This window comes from Tenrec ecaudatus, chromosome 17, assembly GCF_050624435.1.
Source record: "Tenrec ecaudatus isolate mTenEca1 chromosome 17, mTenEca1.hap1, whole genome shotgun sequence".
Taxonomy (NCBI): Eukaryota; Metazoa; Chordata; class Mammalia; order Afrosoricida; family Tenrecidae; genus Tenrec; species Tenrec ecaudatus.
In genome coordinates, this window is record NC_134546.1 from 13,299,659 (window position 1) to 13,317,527 (window position 17,869).

General features: G+C 41.6%; 1 protein-coding gene and 1 long non-coding RNA gene across 2 annotated transcripts in view; one reads left to right on the forward strand and one right to left on the reverse strand.

Moving 5' to 3' along the window:
- The window catches only part of LOC142430401 (uncharacterized), a 44,992-nt gene that overhangs the window by 18,349 nt on the left and 8,774 nt on the right, over nucleotides 1–17,869 (forward strand). The window contains exon 2 of the long non-coding RNA XR_012780637.1: nucleotides 10,069–10,290. This is a non-coding gene — a long non-coding RNA (uncharacterized LOC142430401). The remainder of the gene's footprint in view (nucleotides 1–10,068; nucleotides 10,291–17,869) is intronic.
- On the reverse strand, nucleotides 349–1,429 carry LOC142430719 (guanine nucleotide-binding protein G(I)/G(S)/G(O) subunit gamma-10). Its single transcript, XM_075535730.1, has one exon. The coding sequence runs from the start codon at nucleotides 1,409–1,411 to the stop codon at nucleotides 1,205–1,207; it is 207 nt and encodes a 68-aa protein (XP_075391845.1). The 5' UTR covers nucleotides 1,412–1,429; the 3' UTR covers nucleotides 349–1,204.

The following is a 17,869-nucleotide window of genomic DNA, read 5'->3' on the forward strand; positions in this document are numbered from 1 at the left end:
ACCAAAAAAATTTCCCCCCACACTGTGGGTTCACTTTTCACTCTCTAGAGGAAATTATTTGATGAACATGACTCTAAATTTTTTTTTTCATAGAAAATGAATTAAGCATAAATTTTATTTCCAATTCCCTCAAAGATTATCACAAATACAAAATACTCTTTGAAAAGTATCCCAAACCAAATCAAAGGAATTTAAAACAATAGCCAAATCTGCTTCAGACAGAAGATAGGGCAACCTAATTTACAACACAACGTAACTCTTTCCAACTAATCTGAGAAGAAACAGCTCCCATGTTTAGTGTTAAAAAATAAAGCTCTTTGTGTTTAGAAAAATCAAGGCATCACTTAGTAAAGCCTATTCTTCCTCAAATCTTTATTCAGGCAGTCCTTCTGATTATGAACTGATTCACCTACGATTGTAGGCCACTGTTGCAACCCATTCTTAGGAAGCCTATTATTAAAAACTCAAGGTGCACACAATGGTTCATGATAACAAGCGGGAACTACTTTACAATGTGCATCAAAGCGTTATTATATTTTACTATATTATTATGTCAAAGATGCTTTATTATCTGGAAGTGTTTCTTTAATGTTATACAAAGAAAAGTACACTATATACTAAGACAAACATTTGACCAAGCAATGTTAGACATGAACCTCACAGTCCGACACAGATAAAATTCAACTGAAAGACAGACCTAGGAGTGGAATTCGTTCAAAACCTGGGGACTGCCTGTACTTGCTTATCTTCATTTAGAAATGCGATAGGAAATTTTGTTAAGGTATAAAGACCTTAGGAAAAATTATAAATACTCCATTTAAAAAAATTAACAGAAATGCTTTCCTCTTTAAAATGTAAATATCCAATAAATATAACATAGATGGTACTCCAGGCATAGAAAAACAACAATTCCCTTATGAAAAAGGTGTATTTGGGTAAGTTTGATGGCAAGCTTTTTGTTTGTCTTAAGTGTAATGCACTTCACCAAAAGAACCAGGCCATTATTCTGTAAAGATCTACTCTTTCTTAATTGAACAGAAATACATCAATTTCTATAGAATGTTGGCTATAGTACCAGGCCACAGGAAAGGTCTCAAATAGCTGAAAGTTGTTTGGCTAGAGAAAAATGTCTTGCGACTTGGAGGCAGGCAGTCATCCACTCGTCCTTGAAGGCATTCCTCAGCGAACTTCTTCTTACTAGTCTTCAGAGTAAAGCGCAGGATCGGGGCTCCCGGAAGGGGTTGCTTCCTGCTGGAACCCCGACCAAGAGGGCGTCCTTGCAGGCGTTCTGCATGCAGTACTGTTGAAGCTCTGCAGCTGCCTGAGAAACCTTGATCCTCTCCACGCTGGCTTCCAGCTTGAGCTGCTCCACCAGGCGCTGCAGGGCGTTCACGCTGGGCCCGGAAGACATGGCGGCGGCGCGGGCAGGCGAGGGCATGACTCTAAATTTTTAGGGAGCCCCAGTCATCTATTTTGTTTTCTGTTGTTTTACTATTTTATTATGCTTGATAGTGTATTTATACAATGTATTTTTTCTTTGATGGATTTTATAATTGTATGTTTTACATTTAAATCTTTGATCCATCTTGAGTCTATTTTTGTATATGACATGAAGTATGGGTCTTGTTTCATAAATCTGCAAATGAATATCCAGTTTTGCCAGCCCCATTTGTTATATTATTTCTTCCTCATCTAATGTGTTTCAGCTCCTTGTCAAATATCAGCTGTCTGTAGGCAGATTGTTTTACTTCTGGGTTCCAAATTCTGAGATCTCTTTCCTTCTGATATGAAGTTAATAATTAGGTTTTCCATCTCTTTAAAGAATTATCTGGGAATTTGGATCAGGATTGCCTTATATCTGTGGATTGTTTTGGAAAGTATTCATATTTTCACAATATAAAGCCTTCCTATCCACGAGCATGCTATTTTCTTCTATTTATATAGGTCTATTTTAGTTTGCTATAGTAGTTTTATAGTTTTTTCTTTATATACATCTTTTGTTTTTCTGGTTAGATTTATTCTGAAATATTTCATTTTCTGATATCCTTTTCTGAGCTCTTTTAGTTAAAATTTTTATATGTTGATCTTTTACCGTGTCATATTATGGAATGCAAATGATCTGCTACATGAACACTGTTACGAATGAAGTATTACATTTTAGCCTAACCACATTTGCTACAATTGACTTATTAAATATTTTAGAATCAGTACCCTTGAACATATACCTCAGCCAGTCATAAATGTTTGTGACCAATGGAAGATGACAATGAATGAATGAATGAGTCAGGGTGACCAATTTCCAGTAATTTAATACTTCAAATGCATGGTGGGTAGAGAAATAAATATATCATTGAAATCTTATTCATTTGAATTCAGCCTTTCTAGCTAACACCTTTAAACTCTTAGATTCCTCTTTAAGAAAAAGAAAATTTGGATTATAAAATTTAACATCCACTTTCTGCACCTATAGAAGAAGGGAAATTCCAATATGTTATTTCCTTGAGAAGTCTGAAGCTCGTTAGAAATGAACACAAGGGTAATTTAGCCCTCAACTGATTTTTTCATCTTCATTTTCAATTACTGAGCAAAGAATACAATTTAAGTCAAAAATCTTAATCTAAAGATAGGATATTATTAGGTCAACAAATCATGAGTATGCAAGTTGAAGGACTTAGATTCTGGAAATACTTACAGGCCCAGAAAGAGAGAGACGTCGGCCGCTCTCAGTTGTGACGAGTTAAGTAGTTCATATTTGGTTGCAGGGAGTCTTACCGTGGAAGATAAATGAGTTCCTCAATTCATGATTTACTCCCCAGGCAACTCCACTCCCTGATCTGTCTGGGCAACAGCTTGACGGGTCTCTCACCGTGAGGCAGTCAGCGCCGTGTGAAGAGTTTTCCAGGACAAATAAACCTCACTGAACCAACCAAAATACTGAGTAGTTTTAGTTCACCCTAAATTAGGATCACGCAGTGCAGAGGAGAGTGGTAAAGACAGGCAGGGGCCAACTGTATACCACAGTACTTTATAAATATTTATCACAAAAGATACCAGAAAGAAACCAGCAACAAACAAACAAACAAACAAAAAAAAAAACTATTCTTTTTCAGGCTGATGTATTTCCGTTTCAGTCTAAGCAAGTGGTTCTCAACCTTCCTAATACTGCGACCCTTTAATACAATTCCCCATGTTGTGGTGACCCCCCCAACCATAAAATTCTTTTCGTTGGTACTTCATCACTGTAATTTTGCTACTGTTATGAATCAGGTGACCCCTGTGAAAGGGTGGTTCGACCCTCAAGGGGTTCCCATAGGTTGAGAACCGCTGGGCTAAGCTACAGAAGAGAGGGCTTCAAAGAGTTCATGGAAAATTCTATTATCTCAATACCAGTAGGATTAGGGGATGGTGGGGGGAGAAAGGGGGAAATCTATCACAAGGATCAATCTAGAACCCCCTCCCAGGGGAATAATAAAGGAAAAGTGGATGAGGAGAGATGGAGGATGATGTAAGATATGGACATAATAATCTATAACTTATCAAGGGTTCATGAAGGAGGGTGGCCTGGGGAGGGAGGAGGAAGAAATGGGGAGCTGAGATCATGGACTCAAGTGGGAAGAGAACGCTTTGAAAATGATGGTGGCATATGTACAAATATGCTTGACACACTGGATGAATGTATGGATTGTGATAAGACATGTAAGAGCCCCCGATAAAAATATTAAAAAAAACACCTCAAGAACGAACATAGAACAACAACAAAATCTCTTAATCCCATTTCCTCATAAACATCTGAAGCCCTCTCATGTTATATATAGTAACATTTAAATATCTATTCTATTTCAGTAATTTAACTTAGGTAGCTATTTTCTTAGCCTATGTGTGAATGTGTGTGTGTGTGTGTGTGTGTGTGTGTGTGTGTGTGTGAAGGAGAGAGAGAAGATCTGGCTAAGGAGAGACTAGGGAGAAGTTAAATATATCGGCAAATATAGAACATTATTACTTCTGATTTAGAATATAAAATACTTTTGATTTGTAAAATGTTATTGAGTCAGCTTTAATGTATAATTACTTACCCTATGTGCAACGGAATGGAGCAGGGCCAGGTCTTGCACTATGCTCATGATTGCTCCACTATGCTTATTTGAGCCTGTTGATACATTGATACAGCTACTGTGTCAATACATCTCTTTGAGGCTCCTTCCTTCTTTCTTATTCCTTGATCCTCTGTTTTCTCAAGACTCATGACTGGTCCCTCCTGATAATATAACCAGAGTATGATAGATGAAATCTCCCTGTCGTTGCTTCTAAAAAGCATTCTGTTTACATCTTATGGAAGATATATATGTCCCTGGCATATTTAATATTCTTTACCAATTCCATCAATTAAAAAACCAAAATTACTGTCATTGAGTTGATGCCAACTCAGAGCGACCCGACAGGACACAGTAGAACTGCCCCTGTTGCTTTCCAAGGCTATAAATCTTAATGGGAGCAGAAAGCTTCATCTCTCCCCACATAGCAACTAGTGGGTTGGAACTGCTGACTTTGAAGCCTAATGTATAACTCACTAGGCTGCCACGTTCTTGGGGGCATTTAATTCTTCACTAGCTAGTTAGCATGCAAAAACAGTTTCTAGAAAACTGAAGTTTTGCAAATGTCTCTCTGCATAACCTCTCACTTAACAATCTCGACTGTAGAATGAGGCTACACAAACACCTGTTGGCCTCTGTCCATCTTGGATAGAGCTTCCCTCCCTTCAGCGTTACCTTCATATAAAATCTTTGTGGCTTTTAAACCTGGATGGAGTCAGATGAAGATGAAGGGAAGAAGCAGGGAGAAGTGTATGTGAGAAGCTCATCCCTGGGTCCAGCCCTGGAATGACTTATTTTGGCAAATCGTGCATTTACATTATCCTCAAATCCTTGTTTACGTTGTTATCTGCTTGCCATTCTACCAATAGGAAATAATTTGGAGTGACAACCACTAACTTGTAAATATGGGTGCATTATGTGTATAGGTTGACAAGGAGAATGTCATACTAATATATTATTAGTTATTCCGTCTTTAAGATACTGGTCAATTCAGGTTTTTTTCTTTCACATGAGTGATTGAGTTTCACTGTGCTGGGAGCCCTGGTGGAATGGTGGTGGCTCATTGGGCTGCTAACTCAAGGTCACCTTCCAGTGCTCAGGAGAAAGGTGAGGTTTCCTACTCGTGGGAAGAGTTACAAACTCAGAATCGCACAGGGACAGTCCACCCTGCCCCATATGGTCCGTATGAGTCCAAGTGGACTCGGGGTGGACTGGATGGCAGTGAGAGTCAAGAGCATTGGGAGGAGGGGAACTGTCTGGGGTGCAGGGTTGGGGAAAGCATGGAGTAGAGGTGGTGGGGAAGTAGGAATAGGATGACATATTCAGCCTAGGACTGTTGAGTTCATGTGACCCCGTATTTACAGGCTAGAGCAGCTTCATTGGGCCTTCTTGACTGCAATCTTTACAGAAGCAGAGGGCCAGGCTTTTATTTCATGAAGCCATTGGGTGGGATCAAACAATCTTTTAAGGCATGCTGGTGGTACGGTATCGGTGGGAGAACGAGATTGGCACTCTGCTTGTATGAAAATTACAGTCTTCAAAACCCAACAGGCCCTTCTATTGTGTCCTAGCAGCTCTCTATGAGTTAGAATGGCCTCTGGTGATCATTTCTTTTAGACAAATGAATACCAGACTCGTCCCAAGGAGACGGAGGTTAAAGATGTCCCAAATGTCCAACTCTTCCCAGATGCTCTTCTGTTCCATTTCCCATGCACTCCTCTCTTGTGTCTATCCCATCATGTTCCTGGGTTCTATGATTCCATGCAACGTCCCACAGACACAAAACTTTGAGGACAGGTCTCCCGTGGTGGTGGGTGCTGTTCAGTTCCAAATCCGAAGGTCAGACAGAGGCTAGCCAAATACAAGGTCCAGAGCCAGAAGCCAAGAATGTCCAAAGTCCTGACAGTCTTCTTGCTTTTGCCACAGTTTGTTGAGGAAATAGAGATATGACTTTCCAGGTCAAGTGATGCATATTTGAACTGTAGGGTGTTGTACCAGTCTGTACACCTCATACAAGGAAAACAAAGGATGGTGTCTTAAGTCACGTCTTCTACAAAGGTTGAGTCTCCAAGATGCCCCAAGGAAACAAAGGGTTCACATCCTCTAGTAAGGTCAGGTCTTAATTCCGCCTTAATCCTACCCATTAGATATTCCAGGATGCCTCCAGATGGGACTATACAAGGAGTTCAAGAAGGAAGGGAATGCTTGAAACGGATGGCGGTAGCAATTATACAACACTGCTTGATATAGCTGAACTATGGAACGATATGATATCTGTATTACCTTCCCCCCCAAATGGCTTTATTTTGGGGGAAAAAAGGGACCATAGCCACAAGTGTTGAGAGCCCAAAATTGTAGTATATCACATACGAATTAGGCTTAGAAGGCCATATGAATTGACTCTAACTCAGACTTAGCAGTAGAGAGTTTGACCGCACTGCTCCGTAATATACATTTACTTGATTTCTAAGTAGAGGTGCTTCCTTTCTTTCAAACTATGCACAAGAACCTTGCTACTAAAAGGGAAGCATAGAGCTCAGGGAGGCAACGGTCTGTGTTGTGATCTCACTACTATATTACCTGTCTCATCTCTCTCTTTTTTAGGGACAAACCTTTTATTAATGTCATTGTGTGGTTTGCTCCTTCTGAGGGTCAACAGGAAGTCCTGTTAACAATGTCTTGGCCACTAAAGGTTCCCTCCAGGCATCTGGCTGTCCATTGCAGGCCCCCACACCCGTGGTTCACATGTGCATGGTTGTGCCTCTCTCACTGGTAGTCTAGTTGGTTAGCCTTGCCACCGGCTAACCTATTTCTTTGCCTGATCTGCTCTAAGCATTGCAAGACAGAGTAGCAAACTCCACTTCTTTGATACCAGAACTAGATGGTGCTGGGCTACCAATGCCAAACACTGTAGGGAAAGAAAAATCACACTAGGAGGTCCTGACTGGAGAGGTAGAAAAGTGTGGAACAAAACTCAAAATAACAAAGAAGACTAGGTTTACTGGTCCAAGAGAGACTGGTGGAATCCTCAAAACCATGGCCCTTAGACAACCTTCAGACCTAGAACAGAACACTCCTCTGATGCCTCGCGTTGTAGCTTACAAATAGGCAGACCAATAAGGTGAACCATGACACCAGGCAGACAGTGAGATGCTTCTCAGAACAATCAAACACAGGAGAGCTAAAAGGCAGCATGGGACTCAGAAGAAAGGAAAGGACAGGAAAGAAGGACAAATGGGAACGGTAAACACAGGACGTGGGAAGAGAGCTGCTACATTGTGGGCATTGCAAACAATGTCAGGGATCAAGACATACATGCAAAAGTTAGCCGACATCAAGGAGTTCAAGAAGGAAGAGAATGTTTTGAAGCTGATGGTGGTAGCAATTGTACAATACTGCTTCATGTGACAGAACTATGGAACAATATGTGTTTGTTCCCAATAAAATTGTTATTTTGGGGGGGAGGGGAAATGTCCTCAGAATTGTAGCAGAAGGAGATTTAATAGTCTGTAGTGATCTCAAGAAAATGTCTAAAAAAATCTACATGAATTAGTGGATGAAACCTGTAAACGTTTTCCTAAATCACAATAAAAAGTAACAAAACAAAACCACAGACCCCAGTAAACCCAGAGCCTCAGCTGGATTTATGTGTCGCAGAGGTGCGAGTTTTTGTTTCTAACTCGATTACAGAGCCTCTGCTGGACCAGCCGAGGGTCCCAGGTTCTTTCGGGAGCTCATCCCCTTTTACTGGTCCTCACGTTTGCTGGTGTGAATGTCAAGGCAGGCAGAGATGAATCGGCGAGGATACAGGAGCAGGGAATCAGTTCTCTTTGGAACTTGTCTTTAAGAGCCAAGTGCTCTTCTTTCAATCCGTTTCTGAATCCAGCAGGCTTGGCTAATTGAGGCATGAAAAGACACATGATATAGGTGTCTTGGGTGTATAATTTCAATATGCCACTTTAATGAAGCGATGAAATAAATGATTTTTCCAGAGGAACAGGAATTGCTTTCTGAAGGGGGTGATCCCGTACGATGCTCAGTTGGTTGATAAGTGAGCTCAAACAGGTATTACATTGTAACCCTGCTGCAATGAGAATGTCCATTCCTGCCCAGAGACAGGCAGGGATTAGTCAGTGGCCCTTGACTATCTATCACCACTTGTCTTACACTCCAAACAACCAAACTCATTGCCATCAAGTCAATGCTGACTCGTAGCGACCCCCTGCGGGTTTCCTAGACTTTAACAGTTTATTGGAGTGAAAAACATTCTGTTTATTATTTCCTTGAACAGTTTTGCCTTTCCAATGTGCCCATCTAGTAGTCCTGAGCAGTAAGGAGGAGTCATGATGCCTGTTACTTGAAGGGTCAACTGTATCAGACTGCTCTTCCTCATGTTGCAATAATTCTATCTTCTCTTTGGAAAATCAGGCTTTCAAGGGGTGACAGTTCATATAATGAAATAATATATGACTGTGAAACATGGATACTCTTGAGCAATGTATCAAAACATGGATAGTCTTGAGCAACATGTATCATATGTACAATATGACATGATTTATGCACTCTTAAAGAGAGGCAGGGTGATTTTTATGCTGTCTTAGGAAAATTTGCACATGTACATAACTATTGCTTCTGGGCTGATAATTTACCCATCAGAATTGAAGTTCCCACTAAACAGGGTGAGTTTGGAGAAAAAAAGGCATTTGGAAAGTCTACGCTAAGAATTACGACTATGCTTATATTTAAATTTTTAACTGGGTTGTGGCTCCCCAAGTATTCTTTGTTTTTCATGCATTTTTATCTATTCAAAAGCAATGATAAATGCATAAATAAACTGATTAAGAAAATTATACCCTTATTGGATTTTATCCTTTAAATCATTACACTTCTAAACTTCTTTAATTCTCCAGTTGCCACACTTCAGATTTTGGCAGGAAAATGAAGTTTGAGTATTCATTGATGTCAAAACTTCTAAATGTTATTATTAGAAGGCTGTTAGATCATAGAAAACAAATACATAGCATTGTGTTAACCCAATTAATGATTCAGAACACAGCCTTTTAAATACTTGCTTCTGTAATCCCATTTCTCCAAGAATTTTATAATACATGTTTTATTTTATGAGCTATTTATTTGAACTGCTATGTGTCTTGTGAAGGTGTAGGTATTGTGGAGGAGTGGGTAGGGTTCTCATTTAAAAAAATGTAGAATACAGAAGAAAAGATAGACTAAAACCACAATGAATTTTATTCAGTTCCCCAACCCCAAAAGGAAACAAAGTACAATGAGCCCAATCCCACTAGAAGAACTTGTACCTGGATGAATGAGTAGCGTTTGCTGAGTAGTTTCAGCCTTGAACCCACGTGGCAAGGGATAGCAGGAGTTAGGTTGGGGGTCAAGGTCTTCCAGAGCTGAGATCAAACTGCTCAAATTTAGCCCTGTCTCACATGGAAGAAGTATATCAGCTTGTGTGAGCCAAGGATGATAAATAATAAAATCCAAATATCAAGGAAGGAAGGACATCAGAGCTTAAATTGTGAACATCTGATGTGCAGAAGGCTAACGGACGACAGTGGAAGTCCAAAATCCATCTGCAGGGTCCACGCACGATTAGCCTTCTGTGAATCCTCTCCGACCACAGCCCAGAGAGGTGCATAGCTTTGCTGCCAGACAGAGATCAATGTGGAGCCAGTTATGACAGATGTAATTAGGTTAAACTGTAATGCTTTATTGTTTTATTTCCTTCTGACCCATCTTAAAGTTGTTTCTGTTTTTAATATTTTCTGCTTTCTTTTTGATCAAATCTTTTCAACATGATTGAACGATTAAGTTGAATGATGCGTGTAGTTTATGCCAATACAACTATTTAAAACAAAAGATTGTGTCCTCTGTCCCTGGATTTACAAGGTACTGTCAGAATCAACTCGATGGCAGTGGATTTGTTTTATTGGTTTTTTGGTTTTTGTTCCTGTTTCAGTAACTCCTATGCCTTGAGGATAGCCCCGGTCCCAGGGCAGACTACGAAGACCGCACTACTTGCGGACCCTGCTGACCGGGTCCAAGGCCGTGGGCATTGCTGACAGCAAGCTTGAGGATGCAAGGGCCTGGCTCTCCATGAAAATGAAGATGTGAAAGCCAAGGAAGAGAAATGATGCAATTTTTTTTCCAGCGAAGGAGAAGGATCCCAGAAATGAACGAGGTCGGTGAGGAAATTTATATTAGGGGATAAACAAATGAGTTCTGTGCCCGCCTCTTTAAGTCTCTTCAATGCCATGTTCATTTCTCTTTTTTGATTACCAGGTAGTGCTGTCCTCAGTCTCCCGGGGCATACTTCTTTCCTGATCTGGCACAAACTACCCCGCAGGGCTTACAGACATGCAGATGACAAACGATCAAGGCCTGCATCTCTTAATCAAGCTACCCGAGTCACCCATCGAAAGAGCTGTTTAAAAAACACAGCTAGCAGCTCTCAGCTCCCATGCTCACATCTTATTACTCCAACTCGAGTTTTTGAAACACCTAGAGAAATTCTCGTGCAGGCTGTGACGGAAGGAAAAAGGCAAGCTGGCAGTGGGCTCTGCCAAGGAAGGGCGTTTCTTTATTACAAATTCAGTGGCTTGTGTTCATGAGCTGTGATCTTGACCTTCATGCCAACATACGGATGCTTTAGGTTAACATTCCAAATGTAGACTCGCAGACGCTTCCAGAGCATGTTTAGGTAGTTCTTCATGAACTGGATGAGAATGAACATTGACCTGTATGGTGTTCAGGCTGAAGGAAGGCGCTGGAGACAATTCCCTTCTCAGTTTACCTTCTGGAGAGGTGCCATGTGTCTGACACTGGGCCGGGATCTTTCCACCCTATCATGCCTCTTCCCCAAGATCACGTTTCAACAATCTCATCACAGCATATAGACAGAAGGAGCACAGTGGTGTGGTTCAGGGTGACCTTGTAGCCTTCCATCAGTGGGACTCAGGTTCTATTCTGGCCACTGTCTGAGGGCTCCCTGTGTAGCCAGCGCCCGTGTCTAAATGTGGGGGGGGCCCCATGTTGTTATGCGGCTAAACAGATCTCAGGGCAGCGTCCAGATGCAGATGGGCCAGGAAGGAAAGTGTGGTGATCTATTTCTAACCATCAGTCAGTAAAATCTTGACGGATCACAATGGTCCGATCTACAGGTCATCATGGGGACAGCACAGTGTTGGACAGCTGTTGGTCCCACTGTGTTTGGGTGTCACTGTGAGTGAGGGGCCAAAATGGAAGCGAACAACAGCAGTAACAGGAACAACAACAACAGGAGAGACCAGATATCAGGGAGAAACTCAACATGAAACAATAAGATTTTGATTTTGCTTTTTTAGAAGGTTCCCCTTGTTTTACTTTTGCTAACTGTTTCCGTCAGGAAAAGTGATTTCATAGTGAAATGTTTAGATATGGAATGGATTTTACATACGATAAAAAGAATAATAACCAACAAGGCCTTCTCAAGGAAGCGTCTAGGGAAGTATATTTCCAGAAGTATTTTGGGTGGTGCTGGCTGTGTATCGTGGAACTTCCACCTCAGGGAATCCTCTGACCAACAGTTCTTGCCTGAGCTTCTTCCGTTGTTCTCAGGAAGGGCACAGCAGTGCCTTCTCTTCTGCCAAAGCTTGTCACCTCTCACTTAGACCTGATGTAGGGATCTGCCCATTACCTGGCGCCTGCCTAGTTAGAAAGACAACCCGGATCTTCACTGAGCAGATTTCTACCTCACTGGGGGTTCTGACTGTTTCAAACGCATGAATACATGCAACGATCTGCTCATCCCATGTACATTCATGAGTCACTGAGACCGAGACCAAGGTTGATCTGCTCCATCCCAAGCCACTCACGTCTTTTAAAAGTAAGATAGATTGCTTTTATGCAATTGATAATAGCTCCCCCTTTTTCAGTACCTGGCACGCAGAAGGCCTGTCTAAGGTGTTTTTTGCCCCCCTCACCGCAACCCCAAAAGGTAGATATCTATTTTATAAATGAAAACCTGAAGGCTCATTAACTGACCTGCTGAAGCTTATATTGATGGAAAAGTCACTACACAGGGATAAAAACCCAATTCTTATCCGATGCTGGAGTTCACTCTGCTTTAGCTTTCCCTACCTCTCTTACATTCAAAATCATCAACATGGTCAATGCTGATGTGGTAAGAGAAATACATCTTCTAACTCTACTCCCTGGGCTAGAACAACCGAGACAGAGGTACATTTCATTGACTTGAATAAGGACAAGTGCATTCATTATAATGAATGTTTTTCACGTAGATTGGACCCAATTGCGAGAGAGCACCTTTTCAAGGGAATTTGTCTTCTCTACAAAGCCTAGGACATTGAAGAGATGTTGCCAGTATTTTTTTTTTACATTTTATTAGGGGCTCATACAACTCTTATCACAATCCATACATATACATATATCAATTGCATAAAGCACATCTGTACATTCTTTGCCCTCATCATTTTCAAAGCATTTGTTCTCCACTTAAGTCCTTTGCATTAAGTCCTCTTTTTTTCCCCTCCCTCATGAGCCTTTGATAATTTATAAATTATTATTGTGTCATATCTTGCCCTGTCTGGCATTTCCCTTCACCCCCCTTTTCTGTTGTCCCCTTTTCTGGGACGCCCCAGGGAGGAGGTCACATGTAGATCCTAATAATCGGTTCCCTCTCTCCAACCCACTCACCCTCTACCCTCCCAGTATCGCCCCTCACACCCCTGGTCCTGAAGGTATCATCCACCCTGGATTCCCTGTGCCTCCAGCTCCCATCTGCACCAGTGTGATGTTGCCAGTATTAATGCACTTTTTGCACGCACTCTTTGCCGAGTTTCAGGCGGCTTCTCTTATTAATCATATCTGGGGTATCAGACTGGGGTGTGTGCTATCCTCGTTAGTGAGTGCTTGGGCACAGTAAAGTTTCATGTTTAATCTCTCCATCAATGAAAGAACGCATCCCACTGACCACCTCAATCTCATTCAGGGAGGGAAAACCTCTTCTTTAGGGCATGGAAGAGACTTCCTTTCCGCCATTTGGAGAAGTTGAATAAAGGAAACCCTGATTTAGGGTGTTTGGGGGGGGGGCAAAGGGTGGCGCTGATTTTCTGATTGCACTTAGTGATACATTTCAATCATTGATCTATGCACCCTAATATTGACCTTCATTTAGCTGAGATTACAGGTGAAGTAATTCACTCCTTAATGAAATGTATTGCATGACACATTGACCATGGGAGCGGACCATCATGGCTTTAAAACAGGCTTAGGTCACATTTCTTTTGTCATTGAAAATGGGTTGTCTGTTCATAAACTTAAACCCAACCCTGCTAACCTGCCATTTTCCCCAGAAGAATTTTACTGTAGCGTCAGAGAAATACATAGCAGATTCAGCAATTGTCATGAAGGGAAAGAGTGACAATTACGTGAATTAAGAAGCCTTTCGACTTACTTAGGCGAATTCTCTCCAACTTTTATTTGGAAAAATTTCTGGCCTATGGAAAAATAGGAATTATCTGAATTCACCACTTGTTAATGTTTGGTCACATTTGCACCCCCCCCCACACACATATATTATAAACACACACAGAACAGTAAGTCAGAAAATATTGCTACAACATCATAGAAATCTTTATACCAAATCTTTAAATACCAAAATGTGAAGCTTGTTTCTCATCATCTTCCATCTAGGTCTCTCCACTTCTGCAGGAAGTGTTTCCATTCCCGCTTGTCTTTCTCCCGAGAAATCTGTGCTCTTTGATGGACACCACAGCACAAGAACCGTCTGGGAATCTTAAGAGACCACATGGTGCTCCTTTCAAATGTTTTTTGGGCTTTGGGAACAAAAACGTCTGAAAGGGCATGGTCAGGGCTCTAGGTGGGAAGGGGAAGGTTTCCCAATAAAATCCTTGTAGGATAGCTCTTGCTATCCTAGCAAATTGTGCAGGTGCATTGTTTTGATTGGGAAAAAAAATTCCTTGATTGAATTTTCCTGTGCTTTTTCTCAACATGGCAGTTTATGTCTCAATGAAAATCAGTTAATAAGACCATTATTTAAGTGTATTGATCACTATGGTCAAGTACAGAACACCAAACTCACTGCCACTGAGTTGATTTTGACTCTGAGAGAAGCAACAGGACAGAATAGAACTGCCCCTGTGTGTTTCCAAGACTCAGTTCTTTAAGGGAGCAGAAAGCTTAGGCTTCCCCTGGTAGTTTGCAACCACAGACCTGGAAGCTAGCAGCCCACGTGTAACCACTATTGCCAAAGACAAGGTTCTCGATAAACACTGCCAATTTCTGTAGTTTGAGATTGACCAAACCTGCAGTCAAGATCAATTGATAATTACATTTTTCAAATTCATCTCTTTGGATGGCTGACAGCACCCCGCTCATGTTTTTCTTCTTCACCTCCTCTACATCCTCACATTGTTGTCCTTTCATGTCTCTCTGCATTCATGGAAACAAAAAGACGTTGCAAGGAGTGAGGTCAGGTGAATAAGAAGCATGGGGTAAGAGAGGCATGCTGGGTTCCCCCCCCCCCCAAAAAATTGGAGCACTAAGATGGCTGTGTGAACAGGTGCAGTGTCATGGTGGCAAAGCCAGTCCCCCATCTGCCACAGTCAGGCCTTTTTTTGTCACACACACTAAGGCAATCTTTTCAGAAACTCTAAATAGAAAGTTTGATTAACAGTCTGACCTGGTGGAACGAACTCCAAATACACTAGGAGCAATTGGAGGAATGGTCATTCCAGAACACTTAATTGTGCTCATGTGGAACCTGTACAAAGATCACAAGGTGTGTTAGACAGGGTTCTCTAGAGAAACAAAACCAGAACGCTAATAATTATATATATGTATATATTTATAAAGAAAAATATATGTAAAACATACGAAATAAATAGTTAATTAAATTATAAAGCAATACAAATGGCTCCGTGCAATTCACTCCCATGAGACAGCTGTGAGACACTGGCAGTCCTTCAAGTCTTGAGGTCGCCGGGTAGTCCTCTGTAGAGCAATTCAGGCTACCCGGTATATGCAGCAAACAGAAAGGCAGGTCACCAACAGTCAGCCAGATGGCAGGGTCTGACAATCTCCAGCTCAAGAGATGTAAATTCCAATGGTGTGGCGAAGCAGGTCTTGAAGGAACCTCAAATTACAGCGACACAGTCCGCAGGTTAGGTGTAGCTTGCAAATTGAGGCACAGAATGAGCAAGGCAGCCGCACACTGGTCCAATGATCAAAGAGCAAGAGACAAGAAAGACAAGGCTCACCTAAGCCATTTATCTCTCAGCCCTTCAATTAATCCCACATGTGTTTATTGGCCAAGTTGGCACAATAAACTAACTACCTCACAAGGGAACCATTCAAATAGAACAAGATGATACTGAATGGTTTCAAATAGGAAAGGTGTGTGTCAGGGCTGTATTCTTTCACCGTACTGTTCAATCTGTGTGCTGAGCAAATAATCTGAGAAACTGGACGATATAGAAAGGAATGCAGCATCTGGGTTAGAAGAAGACTCATTACCAATCTGTGGGTTATGCACATGGCACCACCTTGCTTGCTGAAAGTGAAGATAGCGTGTAGTACTTGCTGATGAAACCCAGGACTCTAGTCTTCAGTATGTATCACACTTCACCATGCAGAAAACAAAAGTCTTCACAACTGGACCCATAAGCAACATGATGCATGGAGGAAAAAATTTTAATTATCAAAGATTTCATTTTTTTGAACCCACAATCAAAGTTCATGAAAGCAGCAGTCAAGAAATCAAAGACCTGCCGTATCTGCTGCCAAAGACCTCTCAAAAGCATTCAGGACACATTGTCACCTTATGACTAATGTGTGCCTGACTCAAGCTATGGTCTTTCAATGTGCCTCGTACATGCAAAGCCGAAACAACGCATAAGGAAGACAAGAAAACCCATGCCTTTGAATTGTGGTGTTAATAAAGACTGCCAGAAGAAAGAAGGAATCTGTAATGGAAGATGTACAGCCAGAATGCTCCTTAGAAGAGAAGACGGCGAGACTCCATCTCATGTGTTTGGACATATTATTAGGAGACATCATGCTTGGGAAAGTAAGGGACTATCGAAGAGTGGATCCACATAGTGGTTCTAGCAATGGCCTGATCATAACAAAGGTTTTGCAGAAGGTGCGGTGTTTGTTCTGTTTTACATGAAGTTGCTATGAGTTGGAGCCACCTTGATAGCATCCTGCAACAATAACATATAATAATTACATATAATATATTTAGATTTCTTTTTCTGAATAATTTTATTGGGAGTTCTTACCAACATCATAACATTCCATAGTTCAATTGCATCAAGCAGTATTGTACATTGCTAACACAATCAGTTTCAAAACATTTTCTCTCTTCTTGAACTCCTTGATATCAGTTCCCTTTTATCCCCTCTCGCCCTTACCCCTCCCCAGGAACCTTTATTTATTTCTTTAGTTACTTATTGCCATATCTTACACCATCCAATATATCCATTCACGCACCATTCTGTTGTTCACTCCCCTCAAGTGGGGTTATACAGTCATCTTCCCCTTCTCCCTCACCCTGCCCTTTCTCCTCCCCCCCCCCCTCAGGGCTGCAATTCTGATGCTTGTGGTTGGCAGGGGATATGAGGGTGGGCAGTTTGACCACCTTGCTGCCATCGGCTGAGGATGTCCTTAGAAACGGACTCAGCTCGGTGTCCACTGCCAAGAGAGGGTAAGAGCTCTGTTCCAGAACTCTGGCCTGCTCTTGGGTCTCTGGCTGCTCAGCTAGCAGCCACGCTCTCGTGATGCTCTGAGCTAACAGCAGGAGCACAGAGCAGGTGATTCTCCATGGGCGCCATCTTCCTGGAAGCCTCTCTCAGATCTGTTGTTTTGAGCCAAGGCATCAGTTCTGGAATGTCACAATTAAGTGGCTGTCATTTCCATTCTTAACAATATTAACTAATAGTTTTCGTGATCCACACAGTTAAATGCTTTTACATAGTTAATAAAATAACAGGCTAACATTGTTCTGGTTGTTATGCCTTCATTCAAGATACAGCTGAAATTAGCCATGATATTCCTTGTTCTATGTCCTCTTTGGAAACAGCCTTGAATTTGGGCAGTTCTCTGTCAATGTAATTTGGCAACATACCCACTGTCATTAAGTTGATTCTGACTCATAATGACCTGTATTGTTTCCAAAGCAGTAACTTGTTATAGTAGCAGAGAATCAGGGCTTTCTCCCTTGAGCGACTAGTGGGTTTGAACTGCCAAACTTACTAACTGCAGTCCAACACTTGACAGCGCCACCAGCACTGTGTATTTAAGCAGGTAGGGAGAGGAAGGAGGAGAGAGAGAAGGAGGAGCCCAGGGTCTTCTTTATGAGAAGGGCTTGCCTTGGGCCACCAAGCTGTGACCTGATCGACAGGTTGGATTCTACCCCTTCACTTTTCTTTTTAAACATTTTTTTATTAGGGGCTCATACAACTTTTATCACAGTCCATACATACATACATTGTGTAAAGCACATTTGTGCATTCATTGCCCTCATCATTCTCAAAACATTTGCTCTTCACTTAAGCCCCTGGCATCAGGTCCTCATTTTTTCCCCTCCCTCCCCACTCCCTCCTCCCTCATGAACCCTTAATAATTTATAAATTATTATTTTGTCATATCTTTCCCTGTCCGACATCTCCCTTCACCCACTTTTCTGTTGTCTGCCCCCCAGGGAGGAGGTCACATGCAGATCCTTGTAATCGGTTCCC

Coding starts and splice junctions, on each gene's coding strand:
- LOC142430719 (XM_075535730.1), bottom strand. CDS start 1,411: ATGTCTTCCGGGCCCAGCGTGAACGCCCTGCAGCGCCTGGTGGAGCAG.